The 24,199-nt window shown below is 45.4% G+C and overlaps 1 protein-coding gene across 3 annotated transcripts in view; it reads left to right on the top strand.

Moving 5' to 3' along the window:
- Positions 1 to 24,199, top strand: part of ACSBG2 (acyl-CoA synthetase bubblegum family member 2) — a 57,491-nt gene that overhangs the window by 14,070 nt on the left and 19,222 nt on the right. For all 3 annotated transcript variants that reach the window (XM_060275362.1, XM_035117923.2, XM_035117922.2), the window contains exons 3-9: positions 6,114 to 6,187; positions 7,825 to 8,060; positions 14,271 to 14,359; positions 16,517 to 16,637; positions 18,322 to 18,402; positions 20,961 to 21,110; positions 23,550 to 23,726. In XM_060275362.1, coding sequence (XP_060131345.1) covers positions 6,114 to 6,187; positions 7,825 to 8,060; positions 14,271 to 14,359; positions 16,517 to 16,637; positions 18,322 to 18,402; positions 20,961 to 21,110; positions 23,550 to 23,726 — 928 coding nt within the window. The remainder of the gene's footprint in view (positions 1 to 6,113; positions 6,188 to 7,824; positions 8,061 to 14,270; positions 14,360 to 16,516; positions 16,638 to 18,321; positions 18,403 to 20,960; positions 21,111 to 23,549; positions 23,727 to 24,199) is intronic.

Here is a 24,199-nt window from a genome sequence, read left to right as displayed (position 1 = left end):
GAACCGTCTTCCAAGGCAGCCCTATGTATAATGCAGGCCTCCCCAAACTGCGGCCCTCCAGATGTTTTGGCCTACAACTCCCATAATCCCTAGCTAGCAGGACCAGTGGTCAGGGAAGAGGGGAATTGTAGTCCAAAACATCTGGAGGGCCGAAGTTTGGGGATGCCTGGTCTAATGCATTGGCAGTAATCTAACCTTAAGGTGACCAGAGTTTGGCTGCCCTTGAAGATGATCTAGAGAGGCTTTAGCTATAAACGTTGTGTGACAATTCAGCATGCTCAGTTCTCATTGAGAGGTTTTTGAGGTTTCTTCCCCCTTGACTTGAGAAGCGTATGTAGCTCAGGTTTGTGTAATTTTTGGCACACACGCCCTCCAAGATCACAGTGGAATGGTCTCCCTCGGGAGGCTGTGGACTCTCCTTCCCTGGAGATTTTAAAGCAGAGGTTAGATGGACATCTGTCATGGATGCTTTAGCTGAGGAATTCCTGCATTGCAGGGGGTTGGACTAGATGACCCTCCAAGTCTATGATTCTATTAATCATGTTTCTTCTAAGCGAGTGTCTGTAGCCATGGTGCAGTCATGACAAACTCTTGGTACTCGGATTACTGAGGTTGGTGGGTTTCCAAACGAGCAATCTTAAATATTGTTCTAGTTACAGGTAGGTAGCTGTGTTGGTCTGAGTCGAAGCAAAATAAAAAAAATTCCTTCAGTAGCACCTTAAAGACCAACTAAGTTTTTATTTTGGTATGAGCTTTCGTGTGCATGCACACTTCTTCAGACACACACTTCAGAAGTGTGCATGCACACGAAAGCTCATACCAAAATAAAAAGACTTAGTTGGTCTTTAAGGTGCTACTGAAGGAATTTTTTTTTATTAAATATTGTATGTTTGATGCATGGGGGTTGCGGTTAGGCTGTATGCCCGAGTGCCTTTTAATTCCCGGAAACAAGGATCCAATCGCTGGAGCAATCAGACAAGTTAATTGGGAATGGCCTAAGTGTGGGTTGTCAAGGTAACAAAGGAACTGGCTCTGTGCCAGAAAACAAATATATCCTCCCCCCCCCCCCCGCATCCCTCGGCTAGCAGGTGCTTTGGAAAGACAAAAGGCAGAGTTGAGGCCGAGACAACATGGAGCCATGCCTGATTTTTCTGGGAATCCCAGGCTGTGGCTATGGGAGAAGCAATACCTTCTTGGGCTTTTCATGCCATGAGCCCCTCTGTCTTAGGATCAGGTTGTATATATGTGTCAAGAAACCATATACAGTGGTACCTCGTGATACAGACGCTTCAGGTTACAGACTCTGCTAACCCAGAAATAGTACCTCGGGTTAAGAACTTTGCTTCAGGGTGAGAACAGAAATCGCGCTGCGGCGGCGGCCCCATTAGCTAAAGTGGTACCTCAGGTTAAGAACACGTTCAGGTTAAGAACGGACCTCCAGAACGAATTAAGTTCTTAACCCTGGATACCACTGTATACTAAAGATAAGACAGTCTCCGCTGTGCCTCATTCCCAAAAGGAGACATGGATCCTGGAATCGGTGTTAGCTCCATCTGGTACCCAGGCTGCATCAATAGGAGTATAGCATCTAGATCAAGGGAAGTAATAGTACTACTGTATTCTGCTCTGGTCAGACCTCACCTGGAGTACTATGTCCAGTTCTGGGCACCACAGTTCAAGAAGGATACTGATAAGCTGGAACGTGTCCAGAAGAGGGCAAACAAAATGGTCAAAGGCCTGGAAACGATGCCTTATGAGGAACGGCTTAGGGAGCTGGGTATGTTTAGCCTGGAGAAGAGAAGGTTAAGGGGTGATATGATAGCCATGTTCAAATATATAAAAGGATGTCATAGAGAGGAGGGAGAAAGGTTGTTTTCTGGTGCTCCAGAGAAGCGGACACGGAGCAACGGATTCAAACTACAAGAAAGAAAATTCCACCTAAACATTAGGAAGAACTTCCTGACAGTAAGAGCTGTTCGGCAGTGGAATTTGCTGCCAAGGAGTGTGATGGAGTCTTCTTCTTTGGAGGTCTTTAAGCAGAGGCTTGACAGCCATCTGTCAGGAATGCTTTGATGGTGTTTCCTGCTTGGCAGGGGGTTGGACTGGATGGCCCTTGTGGTCTCTTCCAACTCTAAGATTCTATGATTCTATGATTCTATGACCCTCCCTGCCTGCAGACTGTTTCTCCAGAGCGGTCCATGCTCTGGTTATCCCCCACTTGGACTACTGCCATGCACTCTCCATGGGGCTGCCTTTGAAGATGACCTGGAAACTGCAACTAATCCAGAATGTGGTAGTTAGACTGGGGACTGGGAGCGGCCGCCAAGACCATATAACACTGGTCCCGAAAGATCTACATTGGCTCCCAGTACATTTCTGAGCACAATTCAAAGGGTTGGTGCTGACCTTGAAAGCCCTAAACGGCCTCAGCTCTGTATACCTGAAGGAGCGTCTCCACCCCTGGCCCTGCCTTCCACCGGGACCACGTTAAAGAATGTTCACATCTAAACCCACCTCCTGTAGGGGGGGTGATATTTGAAATCAACCCCCTTAAGAACAGCCTGCAGGATCACGTCCATGTTCAGCATCCTGTTCTCACAGTGGCCAACCAGGGGGAAACCAGCACAAAAGAATTCTCCCCTCCTGCGGTTTCCAGCAAGTGGTGTTTGGAAGAGAATAACCATCATGCCTATTAACCTTCAGTGGTCCTCTAATTCCTCCAAGATTTAAGAAAGGTTTCTCCCAGTATACCTGAAGGAGTGTCTTCACTCCCATCTTCCAGCCTGGACACAGAGGTCGAGCTCCGAGGGCCTTCTGGCGGTTCCCTCCCTGCGAGAAGAGAGGTTGCAGGGAACCAGGCAGAGGGCCTTCTCGGTGGTGGCACCCGCCCTGTGGAACGCCCTCCTGTCAGATGTCAAGGAAATAAACAACTATCAGACTTTTAGAAGACATCTGAAGGCAGCCCTCCTTAGGGAAGTTTTTAATGTTTGATGCTGTATTGTATTTTTAATATTTTGTTGGAAGCTGCCCAGAGTGGCTGGGGAAGCCCAGCCAGATGGGTGGGATATGAATGATAAATTATGATAAATTATTACTACTACTACTACTACTACTACTACTACTACTACTAGAAACTCAGATATATAAGCTAGTCACCAAATGTCTCCTTAAACCAAGGTTACAGTTGCCAAAAAGGAATGTCTAGTTGCCATTTCTGGGCAAGACGGCTCTAAAGTCTTATTTTTCAAAGGATGGACTGGTTGTGATCAATTTTCAGTTAAACATCTGGCTCGTTCAGAGGACAACCTTGAGCTCAGTTAAGAGCTTTGAGAACTTAAAAGAAGAAAAGAACTTAAAAGAAGAAAAGTCACTTGATCCAAGGGCGGCCCGCGTACATATTGGCCTGTTTCTTAATGGTGACATGGACCATTCATATTTTTAAGAGGAGAGAATTCTTTCAATCCCAAGAAGGAATTCTTATGCCGCTGGGGTTCAATCAACATTTTCCAGGGAAGGTTGCGTGCTCTTGGTGCCTGTGGCATCTTGGGAAAAGCTGGCCAACCTCTCTCTTCCTCAACGCACCATAAATCAGCTCAATTTCTCAATGTTCCCTTCTCTTGAGATCTGAGGGGCTGATGAAGGCAACAAAGGAATCTTGTCCTACTTGAAAACCTTCAGCCACATTTTTGTGGCTTTGAGCTATTTGTGGGACCGAGTCAACTTTGTCAGATGACAGTGGAGAGGCGCAGGATGCGTGGGTGGAAAGAATGGTTTTACTTCGGAACACAGGAAGGCTGTTTCGTGGAACATCGGGCCAATTGGTCCTTTTAGCTCAGTTCCCCAAACTTGGTTCTGCAGCACTTTTTTTACATATATAATTTTATTTATTTATACTTTTCAGGTTTATACATTTCACTAATTCTACAATCAATTGGACATTTCAAAACGTGACTTCCTTCCCCCTCTTTCTGTGGTTCCTTAAATTTATTTTTAATATCTTCTACATATCCAGATTAACTTAATTTGCTGATTCGGCTTATTCTTGCGAAACTTCAGGTTATTGCAATGATCCTGCCAATGTTCTCATCTGTTTACAATTTATCTGTAAATACTCAAAAAAAAACATCTGCAGTCTTTTATAAAAACTTTATATCAATTTCTTATTCTTCCAGTAAGTTTCGCCATTTCTGCATATTCCGTAAGTTTTTGTACACATTCTTCCTGGGACTGCTGCTGCATTCTGGATTAGTTGTCGTTTCTGGGTCACCTTCCAAGGTAGCCCCACATAGAGCGCATTGCAGCAGTCCAATCAGGAGATAACCAGAGCATGCACCACTCTGGCGAGACAGTCTGCGGGCAGGGAGGGTCTCAGCCTGCGTACCAGATGGAGCTGGTGGACAGCCGCCCTGGACGCAGAATTGACCTGTGCCTCCATGGACAGCTGTGATTCCAAAATGACTCCCAGGCTGCGCACCTGGTCCTTCAGGGGCACAGTCATCCCATTCAGGACCAGGGAGTCCTCCAAACCTGCCTGCTCCATGCCCCAAAACAATACTTCCGTCTTGAGTCAGGATTCAACCTCAATCTGTTAGCCGCCCCCCATCCTCTGACCACATCCAGACAGTCGCACAACGTAGGTCTCGAACCCACGCCCCTGAGAGCGGGTGTCTCATGCTTTACCGACTGAGCTATGTCTGGCGATGCATGCTCCTGTTGTCTTTCCGGCGATCAATCCCTGCTCTCGAATGTGTTGCCTTGTGGCTTCGGACTGCACTGCTACTAGGTCTGCAGGACCCACAAAGGGTGGAACCCTGGGACACGGGAGGCTGAGGTTCTGGCGGCGACATCACAAGCGCAGCATTCTAGAAGGGGGGGGGTCCCCTTTGGCCTGCAGTGGCAGGAAGACCTCTGCCGGAGAAACACCCTGGGGGGGAGCGGGCAGGGGGAGGGGGCAAGCTTTCCAAAGGCCGGTGCCAGAAAAGAACGGAGGAAGGAAATATCCCCGCGGCACTTGTTCCCTCCCCACAGCCTGAAAGAGGGGGACGAAATATGCCACATTGACATGGGAAGAAGGCGCTTGAAGACAGAACATCACCCAGCTTCCGTTTCGGAGAGTTGGGAGCAGCGAGGAGGCAGGGTGCGTCTGTGGCTAAACACTGGCATGATCAGTCTCCCCCCTCCCCCCCATTTCTTTTGCTAGCACAGGTTGAGGCATCATTGTTTATACAAGATGCTTTTCTTTTGCAACATGGCGAGGGGGCCTGGTGCAAGTGCGCCTTGGGTCGTGGAAAAGGGGCAGCTTTGCATAACCTGAGCGCAGCTTTGCAATGTTTGCAAACAATGTTTTATTGTGTTTTTAATGATGTTTTATTGTGTTTTTAATATCCTGTTGAAAGCCGCCCAGAGTGGCTGGGGAGCCAGATAAAATAATAATTTTGATTTTTATTTATTTCTATGTATAATTTTTATATCATTTTTTTAAAATGTTGAAGGCAGTTTGGGGGGGGCCCTCTAGGATGCATCCTGGCTTTTTAAAAAAATTATTAAAGGAAGCTTATTGGTTCCTTTGACTTAAAAAGAAAAAAAAACACCTTTTTGAAGTTTTACCAGGCTGCTTTTATATTGCTGTTTTGCTTCTAGTAACTACCCTGTTTCTCCGAAAATAAGACGTAGCCATAAAATAAGCCATAGCAGGATTTTTAAGCATTCAAGGAATATAAGCCATAGTGATAGGCAGTTTAACCTTGTAGGTTAAACTGCACCGTACTTAATAAAAAAAATAAGACATCCCCTGAAAATAAGCCATAGTGGTTGGGGGGGGGTGTTGAGGGAAAAATATAAGACAGTGTCTTGTATTTGGAGAAACACGGTAGATTGCGGAGGATCCTGCTCCCCATCAGTAAATTAGAGCAAAAATCCCTCTATATTTTTTTGCAGAAAGGCGTCCTCCGACAGAGAGGACTGTGCCTGAAATCCCACTTTCGCGAAAGATTAAATAGTGCCCCAGGGTGGGTTGGGGTGGGGATACCGTTCAGGGAATGTGGTGAAAAACAACTTAATCTGGTTCGGGTCGCATTGCTGCAGTGATCTGTTTTGTCTTGTCCCCTCCGCAGCTTTGAAAACCACCACCCACCACCAGCGGCAGAAGAAGCAGATTCGCCAGCGGCAGAGATGTTCCGGTCCAAAGGTAGGCAAAAGGTTTCTGGTGTGTCTGTTGCACGCTGGGGGGGGGGGGCAAGCCGGGTTTGAGACAGTGGTGTAGGTGCAGAATTCTGAGAGGGGCACGGCAGGCTCCCTTATCGAGGCTGCGTGGCTGAGTTCCTGCAGAGCAGCATCCGGGCAGGCAGAAGACATTCAGGCGTCATCCCCAACCTCTGATGGCGCCGTGCTTCAGTTCTGGATTTCTCCCTGCAATACAATGGGGCAGGGTTGTGCCCACTACCCGCCCCCGCCCAACAGCGTGCACCTCCAGCCCGGCTGCCCAGTCCACCAGGGGGGCGAAACACTTTCCCCGCCCCGGGTACCAGCTGTTAGAATACTAGGCCCACAGCCCAGTGTTCTTGTGCTGCGACCCCTCTGGTTAAAGAAGACAGCACACATTTTGTAGTTGCTAAACTACTTTATTATAAAGGTAAAGGGACCCCTGACCATTAGGTCCAGTCGTGACCGACTCTGGGGCTGCGTGCTCATCTCACATTATTGGCCGAGGGAGCCGGCGTATAGCTTCCAGGTCATGTGGCCAGCATGACAAAGCCGCTTCTGGCAAACCAGCACATGGAAACGCCGTTTACCTTCCCGCTGTAGCGGTTCCTATTTATCTACTTGCATTTTGACGTGCTTTCGAACTGCTAGGTTGGCAGGAGCTGGGACCAAGCAACGGGAGCTCACCCCGTCACAGGGATTCGAACCGCCGACCTTCTGATCAGCAAGCCCTAGGCTCAGTGGTTTAACCACAGTGAGATGCAGAAGCGTTCTGCCATCTCCTCTCAGTCAGAAGCGAAAGCAAAGTGTGAAGAAAGAGCATCACATGACAGGAGATCGGGTTATATCCAGCAGTCATATGTAAACAATCAGTCAGTCACATGCAGCTGATGATCCATGTATAGGATTTATGCTAACACCAGCAACCCACGCACCTCTGGGTTATTTGTGGGGCATAGGAATTCATTCATATTTTTTTTTCAAAATATAGTCCGGCCCCCCACAAGGTCTGAGGGACAGTGGAGCGGCCCCCTACTGAAAAAGTTTGCTGACCCCTGGTCTAGGGCTTGCTGATCAGAAGGTCGGTGGTTAGAATCCCTGCAACGGGGTGAGCTCCCGTTGCTTGGTCCCAGCTCCTGCCCACCTCCGTCTGTTGTTGCTATTTATTTTGAGTTTTAGTTTTTGCGGCTCTTTCTTTGACTGTGTGGATCCCAGTTCAGCTACTGATTATGTGACTGCAGTACATTGTTTATTGCTTTCATTTTATGCATCAGTGGTCTTGTTGGATAGTAAAATTCATGTCAAATTGCTGCTTTAGGGGTTGTTTTTAAAAGTCTGGCACGGATTAATCCATTTTGCATTCCTTTCTATGGGAAAGCGCGCCTCGATTTTGGAACGCTTTGTTTTTGGAACGGACTTATGGAACGGATTAAGTTTGAGAACCCAAGGTACCACTGTATATAAAAACCCGCAAGTCAGAACAGTTGATGATCCATTAGCCAGGATTCCTATGATGCCCATTTTAATGCTTGAAGGACTTGTTTAGGCTGCCCATTTAATACTTTTTTTATGGCCCCTGTTTTTCCCCCCTCCATCTTGTTCTCTCTCCCATGGACACCCCAGCTTCCCCTTCTGTAGGAATATGGACCTCCAAAAGGGATGGGGAAGTTCTGCTGAGGATGGACGAAAGCGGAATCGGGTGTGAGACCCCCATCACGATTAATGAACTTCTTCTGAACTCCGTCGCTCAGTTTGGCGACTATCCCGCCCTGTCCTCCAAGAAGGATGGCAAATGGACCAAAATCACTTACAAGCAATACTACCAGGAATGCCGGGGAGCCGCCAAGAGCTTTCTAAAGGTTTGGGGGTTTGTGGGGACAAAGCATCTCTTTTTTTTTGATCCCCCATCTTCTTCCCTTTACCTTCACAGGGATCCTGCAAGGTAGGCCAGGCTAAAAGATACAGTAGATAAATGGCCCCAGGCTTGCCCAACTCTCTGAGAATTTGGGACCTAGAGCTTCCCAGTCTCTGTTTAGTTGGGGGAAACCCAGCCACACAGGCGGGGGTATAAATAATAAAATTGCTCTGATAGCGTATTTAAGCCACCACAAACGGGCGGCCTCTTTTGAGGGCAGAAACTGTATATTCTCTTTTCTATATATAATTTTTGTTCGATTTTACAACTCCGTTCACACTCATAATCACAAATAATAGAAATCACACAAAATTCTTGCAAATCTGAAGACTTCCCTCCTCCCCTCCGTGGGTTCTTTGAATAAATTTTTTTTTAAAAAAACTGTGTTTTATAAGTCCATCTAATTTACAGTCCTCCATTGTATCCAAAATCTGCGTAACATTGCAAGAGCTATTTAAAACCTGCCCAAGAGTTGCAAGTGTTTACAGTGGTCTTTCAGATACTATATGTATATTTGTCCCATCCTTTATTGAAGTTTTGATCCTCCTGGCTTCTGGTTTTCCCAATTAGTCTTGCCATCTCTGCGTAGTCCAATAATTTCATCTGCCGGTCCACCCTAGTAGATATCTTGTCGTCTTTCCAACTCTGGGCAAGAAGCATCCTTGCAGCTGTTGTAGCATATATAAACACTATTTTCAGTTCCTTCAGTATCTCTGCACCTGCAATTCCTAACAAAAAGGCTTCTGGTTTTTTTTAACAAAAGTTATTTCAAACAATTTTTTTTTCAGTTCATTGCAGGGTGGATAAAAATCAATGATTTTTTTTTTACAATTCATTGTATATCACTTGTGAGCATTTTCACCCCTCCCATTCTGAAAATCTGGTGATATCTGCTGTTGGGAGGGAACAGTTAGGAATTGTTACTTTGTTGTTTTTCATTCCTGACTCTGCTCTCTGCTGTGTGCTGTGTGCAGTTTAATATCTTCTGTAGACAAGATGGCTAAGTGAGAGGCTGTAACACTCACAAAGTCAGATCTGTAAATATGCAGTAGTTAATAGAAATAAATGAGGAATGTTTTGAAACCTCTACAAATGCTTCTGCTGTTCACTGCTGATTTGGTGCTCATAAAGCCCAGTTATGAGTCCATGATTCCCGGGTGTATGCTGAAGGTGTTCCAGACGTCCTGCCCAGGCATAGGGGCCTAAGAAGACCTGGACAGATCCTGGCATTTACCCACATATGGTAGCAGGCGGATGGTTGCTGGTAGCAGACTGGTGGTTGCAGATGGCTATTGATGGTTGGATAATTGGATGTTTCTGATCCATTTCCATCTGATGCTGCACATCGGAGTTGAGCTGTGAGCTGAAGCTGTTTTTCAAGCTGCTGTTTGATTTACAGAAAGGTATGTTGCTGGCTGCCAGGAAGACAGCAGAGACGCTTTTCCAGTTTGCCTGTTAATTGTGCTGAGTGGGGAGAGAAGTTGCTGAGAGAGTCAAGAGTATTTGGGGTGCATGAAGGGAAGTGTCTTGCTGTTAACTAAACACAGGCATGGCTTCTGCACATTCTGGCCAGATGTCTCTATCTTTTCCTCTCCTTACACCAGAGACCTATCCTACATGGCAGGTCAAAATGAAAGCACTTTTACAAAGGGAAAAGCTTTACCATATTATAGAAGATGACCCCCCTAATGAGGATGATGATGGATGGCCAGCGTGGCATGAGGCAGACATGAGAGCCAGGGGGACAATTATTCTGAGTGTCCAGGACCAGTTGTTGGTCAACTTGGAGAACCAGCAGACTGCACGGGCTGTTTGGAATAAACTTCGAGATATGCATCTAAGACAAAATGCAGGATCCAGTGTGCTTTTCTTTAAAAAGCTGTGTAGGCTGGAATTGCAGAAAGATGGTGATTTGCCCAGCCATCTAGCCCAATTAAAACGTCTCAGACAGGATCTTGTCCAGCGAGACTTAAATATTTCAGAAGCTGTTTTTGCAATGCTTATCATAAACAGTTTGGATGAATCTTATGATGCTGTAGCTGCTCAATTGTCGTCTTTGCCCAATGACCGTCTAACAGAAGATTATGTGTCTAGCGTGCTCTTGAATGAGTGGGATCGCAGACAGACTGCTAGAGAAAGCAGGGACAAGGCTGTTGGAAATGCCTACAAGCCTTCAACAGGGGAAAGTGAAAGTGTTGCAAAAGCTCTTAAAATGCGCCGCTGTTTTTCTTGCGGAGAGGTCGGCCATTTTAAAAATCAGTGTAAAAACTCTTCAAAGAAGAAGGGCAACTTCAAAGGCAAAGGGGGAGGAGGCCGAAAACCCCAAGGGCCAGCTGCATCAAAGGCTTTGATTTCACGCAGTTCTAATCAACTCACACGTTCTGTTTTTGTTGTCGACTCAGGAGCCACAAGGCACGTGGCCAATGATAAAAATCTCTTTCTTCATCTTGAGAAACAGGGAGGAGCAATTCATCAAGCGGATGGAACGACTATTAAAAGTTTGGCTCAGGGAACGGTTTCTTTGCAGAGCCTTAATGCAACAGTTAAAAATGTTATGTATGCTCCTCATTTGCAGGATAATCTCTTGAGTGTTTCTCAGCTAGACGCTCAAGGATTTAAAGTGGTGTTTGCAAACTCTCGGTGTGAAATTCTTCGAGACAACAAACTCATTCTTTATGCTAAGTGTGTTGATGGTTTATATGTATTGCCTTTTGTTACAGGTACAGCTGCTGGAGCAACTAAAGAAACTGAAAAGGCGTGCTGTAATATATCAGTAGATAAGAATGAGAAATTGCATAACCATTGTATTCATGATTATCATCGTTTGTTTGGTCATTTGCATTTCCAGGCAGTAGGTAAAATGCAAAATATGGTTGAGGGCATGAAAGTTCAAAAGTGTCCTTATCATATGAAATGTGTCTCATGTGCAGAGAACAAAATTAAGCAAGCTCCCAAAGGTACAAAATCTGGGAGGGAGGTTAAGAAACCTTATGAGATTGTGCATGCAGACTTGGTTGGACCTCTAGCGCTCTCTAGAGGAAACTCATGTTATTTTTTGGTTCTGATAGATGCCTATTCTAGATATGTTTGGGTCTATATGTTACAAAAGAAGTCTGAAGCCTTCTCTAAGTTTCAAAAATTTTGTGCATGGCTCAGGAATGTTCACGATGAGCATGTACGTTGTCTTTTTACTGACAGGGGTGGAGAATTTTGTTCAGAACAGTTTGAAAACTTTACTGCTGAACAGGGCATAGAGCACATGACTGCCACGCCCAGATCTCCATGGCAGAATGGTTTATGTGAAAGAGTAAACCAGACCTTGCAACAAGGAATTAAAACTCTGTTGCATGATTCAGGCCTACCCAACCCCTTTTGGGCTGAAGCTCTATCGTGTTTCACCTATATTTACAACCGCAGATATCAATCAGCCATTGATTGCACCCCATACGAAATGCTGTTCAAAAGGAAACCGTTTGTAAAACATTTAAAAATTTTCGGTTCTGAAGTTTGGGTGCACACTCTGCAAGGTGACAAACTGAGCAAATCTGGTCAACATGGCATTTTTCTAGGTTATGAAAAAGGTTCTTATCGTGTGCTGATGACAGACACAAACACAATTAGGCTGACCAGAAGCATGGATTGTAATCCAAAATGGGACAAAGTTGGCATTTTTCAATGTCATCCCATTTCAGATGATGAGGTGGTGAAACCAATTAACAAAGAGGCAAAACCTGTAATTGATGCTGATGGTAGCACAGATTCTGACACTGATACAGATGATCAGAATGAAAAGACCTCTTTTAAGAAATCAGATGGGTCTGACACTGATCTAGAGGTAGAATCTTTGCCAGATACAGGTCACCATTCTCCCAAGGAGGAGGAACCAGACCCAGAGGATCCCAGAGTATTGCGTAGATCTGAGAGAACTACCAAGGGACAAGCACCTAAACGATTTTCTAAAGAATTTGCTAAAGCTGCTATTTCAGATATGGCTGCCACTAGCAATCCAAACTCAGTTTTTGAACCAACTAACTACAAAGAGGTTCAAAATTTACCTGAAAAAGATGCCGAACCTTGGCTTAATGCCATGAAAGCTGAATTGAATTCCCTAAAGCAAAATGACACGTGGGAATTGGTTCCAGTAGAACCAGGCATGAAACTTGTAGACAGCAGGTGGATTTACAAAACCAAGACTGATCAGACTGGTAAAGTGGTCAGATATAAAGCCAGATTAGTTGCACGTGGTTTTTCTCAAGTTCCTGATCAGGACTATCATGAGACATATTCACCGACAGTCAAATTTGAGACAGTTAGGCTGTTGATGAAAATTGCTGCAGAAGAGGGCATGACCATATCTCATCACGACGTAAATACTGCGTTTTTGTACGGAATTCTCAATGAGAGTATTTACATGTCACCGCCAGACGGAGTGCAGATAAAAAAGGGAATGGTGTGTAAATTAAAAAAATCCCTGTATGGTCTAAAACAAAGTGCTCGATGCTGGCACACTAAGCTGACAGAAGTGCTGTTTTCCTTAGGTTTCCAGCAAGGAAAGGCTGATTCTTGTGTTTTTGTTAAAGAATCTAACCAGCACAAATTGTACTGCATTTGTTTTGTGGATGATATTTTGTTTTTCTGGAAGGATGCAAATATTTACAAAACCACTCTTGCAAAACTGCAAAAGCATTTTGATATGAAAGACCTAGGGGAAGTCAGCAATTATCTCTCACTGGAAGTAGAGAGAAATAAGCAAGGTGATGTTTTGCTGCATCAATCACGTAAGATCAATGATGTGATTGAAAAATTAAATCTGACAGATGCCAATTCTGTAGACACCCCCATGGTCACAGGGTACCAACATGATACTAATGCTAATGTTTTTCCTGACACTACATTGTTCAGAAGTGTTTTGGGTAAACTTAGTTTTATAGCAAGGTGCACAAGACCAGACATTGCTGTTAGCGTAAATTTGCTCAGCAGATATGTAAATCAACCTACAGTGCAAGACTGGAAGGCACTGAAACGCATAGTTAGGTATTTAAAAGGCACTATGCATTACAGGTTGAAGCTTACTAGCCAAAAATCTGGAGGTCTTGAGATCTATGCCGATGCCAGTTTTGGCAGTGATACAACTGATGGCAAGAGCACCTCAGGTGTGTGTTATTTGTACAATCAGTGCCTATTTGATTGGTCTTGTAAGAAACAGGCAACAATAAGCATGAGTTCATGTGAAGCAGAACTCAACGCTTTAAATTTTTCCCTCATGAATGTAGAGTGGTTGTTGCAACTATGTGAGGATATGAGAGTAAAAATTTGTTGTCCAGTTCAAGTTTATCAGGACAACAAAGCCTGCATAGAACTAATCCATTCAGAAGGGTGCAAGCAAAGAACAAAACATTTGCTAATCAAATTGCACCGTGCCAGAGAATGCATTCAGAAGGGAGTTGTAAAAGTCTCATATATGCCAGGGAAAGAAATACCTGCTGATGCTTTGACTAAAGCTGTTAATAAGGAACAACTTGGTATATATGTAAAGAAATTGCTTTTGTGCTAGATTTTCATAATGGTCAGAATGAAAAGGGGGAGGTTGTGAGCATTTTCACCCCTCCCATTCTGAAAATCTGGTGATATCTGCTGTTGGGAGGGAACAGTTAGGAATTGTTACTTTGTTGTTTTTCATTCCTGACTCTGCTCTCTGCTGTGTGCTGTGTGCAGTTTAATATCTTCTGTAGACAAGATGGCTAAGTGAGAGGCTGTAACACTCACAAAGTCAGATCTGTAAATATGCAGTAGTTAATAGAAATAAATGAGGAATGTTTTGAAACCTCTACAAATGCTTCTGCTGTTCACTGCTGATTTGGTGCTCATAAAGCCCAGTTATGAGTCCATGATTCCCGGGTGTATGCTGAAGGTGTTCCAGACGTCCTGCCCAGGCATAGGGGCCTAAGAAGACCTGGACAGATCCTGGCATTTACCCACATCACTTCCCAATGTTTTTTAATGCATTTGCATTCCCACCACATATGATAAAATGTTCCTTCCTTTTCCTTACATCTCCAACATCTGTTACTTTCTTTCCTAAACATCTTTGCCAAAAAATGGGTGCGTTTGGGAAGATGCTGTCTTACCCGAGTCTCTCCTCTTTGTGTTGCAGTTGGGCCTGGAACGCTTTCATGGGGTTGGCATTCTGGGATTCAATTCCGCCGAATGGTTCATAGCAGACATCGGAGCGATTCTGGCTGGGTGAGTTTGACCATTCTGAAAGAGGAAGCGTAACTCCGAACGGGACTAGAACCTCCTTGCTGTTTCTTCTTTTCTTTTTTGTAAATTTATTTGTGTTTTTTTTCAAATTTAAATTTTTCAATCTCCTATCAACCAACAATATAAAAACAAGGTTCCATAGAATCTCTAGGACTTCCCCCCCTCCCCTTTGTGGAACCTATTGTCAATCATTTCCTCCTGCATCTTTTATAATACAGTCCAAATCTTTTACATCTCCATGATATCCAAAATTCACCATTAAACTTGTTCCAATCCCACGAAGGGTTTTAGCTGTTTACAATGGTTTTTAAGATAGGTTACAGCTAGGTAGCCGTGTTGGTCTGACGTAGTCAAAACAACAACAACAACAAAATTCCTTCCCGTAGCACCTTAGAGACCAACTAAGTTTGTCATAGGTAGGAGCTTTCGTGTGCATGCACACTTCTTCAGATACACTTCTGTTTCAGTGTATCTGAAGAAGTGTGCGATAGGCATAGGCAAGCTCAGCCCTCCAGATGTTTTGGGACTACAACTCCCATCATCCCTAGCTAACACGACCAGTGGTCAGGGATGATGGGAGTTGTAGTCCCAAACATCTGGAGGGCCGACTTTGCCTATGCCTGGATTATAATCCCCCCCCAATTCCTTATTAAAATTTCAGTCTTCCTGATTTCTGATTTTTTTTCCCCGGTCATTTTTGCCATTTCGGCATAGTCCCATCAACTTGAGAAACCTGCTCGCTTCTAATCCCTTGGCTCATCGAAGGATTCCTGCTGCCTTAAGATGGGCCACTTGGGATGCCTAACTAAATTTGTTTAGTTGCCTCCCTTTCCCACCTGCCGGGCTTCCAACTTGCTCTGCGGAACAACTTTACCCTGTGCCGCTTGGGGAAGACCAGATTTCAGGGCAGTTCACTGAAATAGCATGCCTTTCGCAGAGCCCAGACCACAGTGGTCCACCTGTTGATCACTGCTGCCACACTGACTTGCAGCAGCGCTCTGGGGGTTTCAGAGCAGGGAAGGACTTGATGCCTTTTCCAGCCTTACCTGGAGGCATCTGAAATTGAACCCGGCACCCGCGTGAAAAGCAGGAGTCTCCGTTTAAATCCTCGCCAAGTCTCCATTTAAATCCTTGCAGCCAAAGCCGGATTTAGGTTTGTTGAAGCCCTAAGCCAGTGTTTCCCGACCAGTGTGCCTCCAGATGTTTTGGGACTACAACTCCCATCATTCCTGACCACTGGTCTTGCTAGCTAGGGATGATGGGAGTTGTAGTCCCAAAACATCTGGAGGCACACTGGTTGGGAAACACTGCCCTAAGCTACTGAAGGTAACGGGGCCCTTTCTATCATAGCTGCCAAGTTTTCCCTTTTCTCGCGAGGAAGCCTATTCAGCATAAGGGAAAATCCCTTAAAAAAAGGGATAACTTGGCAGCTATGCTTTCTATGTCCAGCTGTCCTTTGTCAACAACAAATTGCTGCTGTTTTTTGTGTTGAATATATGCTAGATGGTCATTGATGGACCTAATAGGTATCTCAAGCCATTTGCACATAACAAAATATGTATTTTATCAAAGGAATTGTTGAACTGAAATACAATTAAGAAGTACATTAATAATGAAATAATTATGAAGCTCGAACTTAAAATGATTTTTTTATTCGTAACAAACAATAATGCCAACACATTGGCATTTGGCAATAACAAAAGTTCCGTTAGAAACACAGTTTACAAAAACTAATGATCTAGTCTCTAGAAACTTGCTATAACATGAAATAATAATTGTAGGTTTTATTTGTTTTTTTATCTTATATTTTGGAAATGTATACCCAGTGTTTTTTCCTTTGCATTTTTTGGGGGGGCCCCAAGAGAGTGGAGCCCTAAGCTATAGCTTGTTTAGCTTACATGTAAATCTGGCAATGCTTGCAGCGCTCAAGAACAACCTCAAAAGGAAGCTTTTGAATTGTGCACCCCCCGAAATGTTCAAAACCGCCTGTTGCTCATCATTTGGAGGGCTAGGAAAGAGGGCACGGGGCTGTGGTCTGTGTCCAAGTTTGCATCCTCGTCCCTCTGTGTTCAACCCACGTCTCAGATGTCTGTTGCCACCCGGGTTACAGGTCTTCTGCTTTTTCCCACACACACACAGAGGTTTTGCTGTTGGCATTTACACAACCAACTCCCCAGAGGCCTGCCAGTATGTCGCAGAGAACTGTGGAGCCAATATCATCGTGGTGGAGAACGACCGGCAACTTCAGAAAATCTTGGAGGTGACGTGGAGTCGTGAGCTGTGGCTTGGGCATCAGGGCCGTCTCTAGGCCTGGGCTGGGTGGCGCAATGCGCCAGGGTGCCTGGCCACCAGGGGCGCTGCTGCGCCCGCCAGACAGCTGATGGCTGAGCCCTATGGCTCCGCCGCCGCCTCCTCCTCTCCTTCGGCCCGCAGGAATCCCCTCAGCCGCTGCCCGCCGAGCCGCTGTCACCTGCGAGAGCGGCGGCGGTGGGAGCGGCTCCCGAGGGACCTAATCCACATCTGGTGCCCGCCGCCCCACCACCACCACTCCTGGGGCACAGGTGGCGGCGTGGCAACCGCCTCCTGCTCCTCGGGCTGCTGGGAGCCCAGCGAGAGAGCTCAGGCGGAGGCAGCGGTAGACCGGTCAGCCGGCCGGGGAACAAGCGGTGCACTGCGGGACCCGGAAATCACCGCTCATGCTTGTTTCGTCTGGTGTGGATGGTGGCCGCTGGGTCATGCGGGCTCCGGGCTGGGGAGGTGGCGGGGAGCTGCCTTGGCTGGGGTGGAGAGGGGTCGGCGGCGTGACCTGGGCTGGCAGTGGGACAGCGCACAGCAGGTGAGGGGCAGTGGGAAGCCTGGGCTGGTGGCGCTGGGGACCCTGAGCCAGGGCGAGAGAGAGCAGCTTGGGGAAAGGGAGGGGGCGCTGGAGGGTCCTTTGTGCCACAGCGCTGGATTTGCTTAAGATGGCCCTGTTGGGATTTGCTTAAGACGGCATGCTTGGTTGAAGGGGCCTTGCTGCAATCCTGTGGGCATTCGAGTGTTCGGGCGTACCCTAGCTTGAGAAATTATACTTCTAGGGCCGTAAGGGGGGGGGGGGCGCAAAAACCAGATTTGGTAACCCGGGTTGAAATCAAACTCCTAAAACCCTACCGTGTCGAGGGAAACTGCGATCACAACATTTAATTTGCATTTATGGTGGTACCTTGGTTCTCAAACTTAATCCATTCCAGAAGTGCATTCCAAAACCAAGGCGCACTTTCCCATAGAAAGCAATGCAAAACGGATTAACCCGTTCCAGACTTTGAAAAACAACCCCTAAAACAGAAATTTAACATGAATTTTACTATCTAACGAGACCCTTGATCCTTAAAATGAAAGCAATAATCAATGCACTGTACTATAAAACAAGGCAGTATTGTAGATGATAAAAGTTAAAGTTATTTTTTTTCTTACCTGTGCTGATGATAGTCATTGTTTGGAGGGGGGGGCTTTTATCCATTTCCGCAGTCACACAATCAATCAATCACTTGGTAGCTGAGCTGGGTTCCACACAGTCACAAAAACAAATTAACCTAAAAAGCCTCAAAAACAAAAATGCATAATAAATAGCAAAATCAAAAGCGCCAAACTTAATCCATTCCGGAAGTCTGTTTGACTTCCAAAATGTTCGAAAACCAAAGCACAGCTTCTGATTGGTGCAGGTGCCCCGGAAACAATAGCCGACAGCTGCATTGGACGTTCAGCTTCCGAAAAGCGTTCGAGAACTTCTGGGTTTTTTTCAGTGTTTGAGAACCAAGGTGCCACTGTAGTGTATTAAGCCATCGGAGCACAGGGATTTCCTCATTGAAATGTCCGCAAAGCTGCAAGATTCCTGCACTGAGTTGGACTCAGATGGATGACCTCTGAGGTGCCCCCACTCAGTTCTGTGATCTTTCTTGCTCTAGGTTAAGAAGCAGTTGCCTCTTTTGAAGGCAATCATCCAATATGGAGAAGAGCTCAAGGAGAAAATGCCAAATCTGTACACCGTGAGTATCTCCTCTTTTCCTTCTGTTCCACCTTCTCTAAACCTCCCCTGAGTTCTTCATTGAGATTTAGAGTTGGAAGGGAACCCCAGGGGTCATCTAGCCCAACCCCAGCAACTTCTTTTTCTCCCTTTTTTCCTGTTTGAAACCTTGCTGGCCCTGCCTTCTCCTGCATTGCCCCCTTGCCCAGGTGACTAGCAATATCTGGTTTCCTTTTCTTTTTTTAATATAATTTTTACTAAATTTTCTGTTTTACCATTTCAAATAAACATTTTTACATGCTTAAGATATCAGTGACTTCCCTTCTACTCTTTCCATGGTTCATTTTGCACATCTTAATTCCCTGCATATTTTACAAAAACGATAGTCGTACCTTGGTTCTCGAACAGAAGGCGTTGGAGTCTGTTCGACTTCTGGAACTGTTTGAAAACCAAGGCGCTGCTTCCGATTGGCTGCGGGAGCATCGGCGCTGGACACTGGGCTTCAAAAACTGGAACATTCATTTCCGTTTTTTGATCGTTCGGAGCCAAAACGTACTAGTTTCGGGGCATTCGACAACCAAGGTACGACTGTACCAATGGATTTTCCATTAATGCACCCATCAAGGCTTATTTACACTGTTGAATTTACCTTATTGCTGCCGGCGTTTTTCAGCTGTACACAATTATTTCCCATATATTCAACAAACGTTTTCCAGTCTTCTTTAAATGTATGTTCTTCTTATTCTATATCAGGCTTCCTCAACCTTGACCCTCCAGATGTTTTGAGACTACAATTCCCATCATCCCTGACCACTGGTCCTGCTAGCTAGGGATCATGGGAGTTGTAGGCCAAAAACATCTGGAGGGCTGAGGTTGAGGAAGCCTGTTGTATATGTTAAGTCTGCAAGTTGTGCATATTCTCTCAAATTAAGTTGCCAGTCTTCTTTGGTTGGGACCTCGCTCTTTTTTCCATTTTTGGGCTAACAAAACACGGGCCGCAGTTGTTGCATGCATAAATAAACTTTTTCTGACACCTGGGAATCTAAGTCTGAATTATCGCCAAGAGAAAGGACTCTGTTTTTTGGGGGGTGGAGTGGGGGGAAGTACGTTTAAACTTTTTTTTTCAATTCATAACAATTTCCCAGCGCTATATCTGGTTTTCAACTTTGCTAAACATCACAATATACCAATATATCACAATGTCTGGAACAAGGGTGAAGCTTCACGTTTTTCCCTGCTTCGTGATTTTTGCATAGCACACAAACACGCACCCTGATTTGCAATACCGTATTGGCCCGAATATGTCACACCTTTAAAATTCAAGGGGGGGGAGGGGAAAAAAGAAAATACCCAAATATAAGCTGCTCCCTTAAATTCTGCAGGCACACACACCCCATTCCGTTTTACCGTATATCTCTTTCAGCAGCAATATTGTAAAAGCCAGTTTTTGTAAGGTCGCAAATTTAAGCCGCGCTTTAGTCGGAATTTTTTTTTGGGGGGGGGGGAATGAGGCTTATATTCAGGCCAATACAGTATACTGCCAGGTAATAATTAAGAAACCAAGATCATGATATGGACTTCAAACCGGTTTGGGATGGTATATAGATATATCACTCAGCCCTAATGGGGTCCTGAGCCGTGTAAGACTTTATAGGTTAACACCAGCACTTCAGATCGGGCCCAGAAGCTTGCCAGTGCAGTTGGGCTGGAATCGCCTTGTTCTGCTTATCTTGTTTAAATAAATGGTATAAATGGAAATGTAGACCCTTTTAAATCAAGTTCTTCCTGGCTGCGGTTGTGTCTCTTGGTTAAAGAAAGGAGATGGGTGGCGCTGTGGTCTAAACCCCTGAGCCTCTTGGGCTTGCCGATCGGAAGGTCGGTCGGCGGTTCGAATCCCCATGACGGGGCGAGCTCCCGTCGCTCTGTCCCAGCTCCTGCCAACCTAGCAGTTCGAAAGCACGCCCAAAATGCAAGTAGATAGGACAGAAAATTCTCAGAAACAGTGACTTTGGGTTAAATCTTGTTTGAAATCATCTCGGAAGCTGTGACAAGAGAAAGAAAAATAAGAATAGACTTGTTGGGAAAGATCGGGATTATATTGGACTAAAATGAGGGAAAGAATTTGGAATTTGGACTAGAATGGCAGCAAGAATCGTTACTCAGAATCCTCAGATTTTGAAGCATGGGAAGCCAAAAATTTTATGATTTTGTATAATATTTGGTTTAATAGATATGTATTTGTATAATTTGGAACAATTGATATGATATGATTGGCTTGTAATTGAAAATTTAATAAAAATTGATTTTAAAAAAACAGAAAACAAAATGCAAGTAGATAAATAGGTACTGCTGCGGCGGGAAGGTAAATGGCGTTTCCGTGCGCTCTGGTTTCCGTCTCGTTGCGCCAGACGTGGTTTAGTCCTGCCAGTCACATGACCCGGAAAGCTGTCTGTGGACAAACGCCGGCTCCCTTGGCCTGAAAGCGAGATGAGCACCACAACCCCATAGTCTCCTTTGACTGGACTTAACTGTCCAGGGGTCCTTTTAACCTTTACCCTTTTGTCTCTTTCGTTTGTGCAGTGGAGCGAGTTCATGGCGCTTGGGGCCAGCATCTCCGATGACCAGCTCGATAAAATCATCATGTCCCAGAAGCCCAACCAGTGCTGCACCCTGATCTATACCTCGGGGACGACGGGTCAGCCCAAGGGAGTCATGTTGAGCCACGACAACGTAAGTGAGATTCGCTGCTTTGGGAAACTTTCGGAGGAGTCGTCGCAGCCCCTAGGGATGAAATCCGAGTTCTCAAACTGGTCTCCCGTATCAGATACCGGCCACTTGAGTTGTGCAAGAAATCGCCATGGGTGAAAAAGGAAGAATGTGGTCATAATTAAGCCCCTTTTGAAATTGGGGACGTGTGGGTGCCTCTGGTGGGGAAGGGCAACAAGAGACCCTGTCGTGTCCCCCCCCCTTTTTTTATTAGGATCCCCAAACAAAGGAGATCCAAAAGCATGAAGGGGGAGTGTCTTCCATTTTACATGCAACTGTGGCTGCATAGATTTCCCCTTTTCTGCCTTTTGCCTCCCCACCCCCACCCCACCCCCAAAAAAACATTTTAAAAGGGCATAGGATGTAAATTGGATCAACCAAAGGCCTGGTTAAAAAGGAACGTTTTTGCCTGGCACCTAAAGGTGTATAATGAAGGCGCCAGGCAAAATTCCCTGCGGGGAGCATCCCACAGACGGGGAGCCACTGCGGAGAAGGCCCCGTTCCTGTGTTGCCACCCTCCGGACCTCTCGAGGACGCGGCACATGAAGGAGGGCCTCAAAAGATGATCTCAGGGTCCGGGTAGGTTCATATGGGAAGAGGCGGTCCTTGAGGAATTGCAGTCTGTTGGAGGCAGGCATAGGCAAACACTGCCCTCCAGATGTTTTGGGACTACAACTCCCATCATCCCTGACCACTGGTCCTGTTACCTAGGGAGGATGGGAGTTGTAGTCCCAAAACATCTGGAGGGCCGAGTTTGCCTGTGCCTGGTTTAAGGCTTTATAGGTCAGAACCAGCACTTTGAATTGGGCCGGAAACTTAATTGGGAGCCAGTGCAGTCAGACCAGGATCGGTGCAATATGCTTAAACAGTCTTGCTCCGGTGAGCAAAGGTGGTTATGAGTACACCCATTGGAAAAGGGGTTACCTGGACCTTGTTGCGGGCTGCGAAGGGCCCCCCAAAATGTACGTCCAGCACTGTGTAGAGGCAACTGATCCAGCAGGGTGGATTGGATTTAAATCACTGGTCAGTAAGACTTGATTTAAATCTTCTTCTTTTTTACAGAAAGACTTGTTCTTGCTGGTACAATCTTAATATTTACAACCAGATGAAGGTTTTCATTTTTGGAGTAATAAATTTTCAGAGTAGTTTTTACAGTGATATCAAAAAAAATTACTGATTTGGTTATACTATTGGAAATACATAGGCAGGCAATTATGAAATCATTGTCAGGTTTAATAAGTTCACTGTTTATATTTGGACAACTCTTCCGCTGTATTTCCTTAATAACAATTTAAACTATCTAACACCATGACATTATAGCATACGTATCCATGTTTATTAAATGATCTGGACTGCATTGTAACTTAATAGAAAATCTTTAGAAAGGTTTTTCCTCCAAAAGCATTTTATTTTAAAAATACAATTTACTTTTTTTAAAAAAAATCTTTTTGGTGGGCAGCGCATCGCTTGGAGGAAGGATCTGCTTCCCCTGGGGATTCTGCCACCTGAGGACTCACAGCTGTCCATGGAGGCGCAGGTCAATTCTGCGTCCAGGGCGGCTGTCTACCAGCTCCATCTGGTACGCATGCTGAGACCCTCCCTGCCTGTGGACTGTCTTGCCAGAGTGGTCCATGCTCTGGTTATCTCCTGCTTGGACTACTGCCATGCGCTCTACGTCACTTGGAAGGTGACCCGTAAACTACCACTAATCCAGAATGCGGCAGCTAGACTGGTGACTGGGAATGGCCACCAAGACCATATAACACTGGTAATGAAAGACCTCCATTGGCTACCAGTACGTTTCTGGGCACAATTCAAAGTGTTGGTGCTGACCTTGAAAGCCTAAACAGCCCAGTATACCTGAAGGAGCGTCTCCACCCCCATCGTCCAGCCCGGACACGGAGGTCCATCTCCGAGGGTCTTCTGGCGGTTCCCTCCCTGCGAGAAGTGAGGCTGCAGGGAACCAGGCAGAGGGTCTTCTCGGTGGTGGCGCCCGCCCTGTGGAACACCCTCCCATCAGAGCTCAGGGAAGTAAACAACTCCAGTGGTACCTCGGGTTACAAACACTTCGGGTTACAGACTTTGCTCACCCAGAAGTAGTACCTCAGGTTAAGAACTTTACCTCAGGATGAGAACAGAAATCGTGCGGCAGCAGGGGGAGGCCCCATTAGCTAAAGTGGTACCTCAGGTTAAGAACAGTCCTCCAAAATGAATTAAGTTTGTGGCCAGAGGTACCAGTGCACCTGACTTTTAGAAGATACCTGTTTAGGGAAGTTTTTAATATTTGATGAATTACTGTATTTTAATACTTTGCTGGAAGCCTCCCAGGCTAGCTGGGGAAATAATAAAAATAATAATTGTGTGTGTGTGTTGCATTGTCACTGAAGTGCCGTGCCTTTGCAGATCACCTGGACGGCCCGGGCAGGCGGCGACTACGTCGGCCTGAGCAAAGCGACGGAGCGTCAGGAGGTGGTGGTCAGCTACCTGCCTCTCAGCCACGTGGCTGCGCAGATGATCGACATCTGGCTGCCGATCACGTTTGGAGTGAACACCTGCTTTGCGCAACCGGATGCTTTGAAGGTGATGTTCGGGAAAATTTAAAAATGAAACCCAGAACCCACAGCCCCGCAAGAACACACAGAAGCACTGGGGGGGGTTGCTTTATTTCCCCCCATTTCATTTTTATTAAATCTCCAAAAAGATTCCAAAACATTTATCATCATATACAATTTCTTTTTTAAAAAACAAACAACCCCACAAAGTTGTTGTTTCTTCTTTTTTAAAAAATAAATTTTAATTGCAAAACAATATACATAAAACAACACAAACATAAAAAACACAGTTACATCAAGAACTACACACACACACTAACAAGTCTTCTAACTTCACACATACTTTTGACTTCTGAATCACCTTATTGTGCTTTCTGCATATTCTTAACCTATACGCACTTCCTGTTATATCAATTACATATCACAAAGGAATTTTGTAAGTTTCTAGCAATCCTTAATATTCAGGATCCAATCTAAACCTGTCAGGAGATCTGCATCTTC

This window comes from Zootoca vivipara, chromosome 6 (assembly GCF_963506605.1).
Source record: "Zootoca vivipara chromosome 6, rZooViv1.1, whole genome shotgun sequence".
NCBI lineage: Eukaryota > Metazoa > Chordata > Lepidosauria > Squamata > Lacertidae > Zootoca > Zootoca vivipara.
This window is presented reverse-complemented; position numbering and strand designations above follow the sequence as displayed.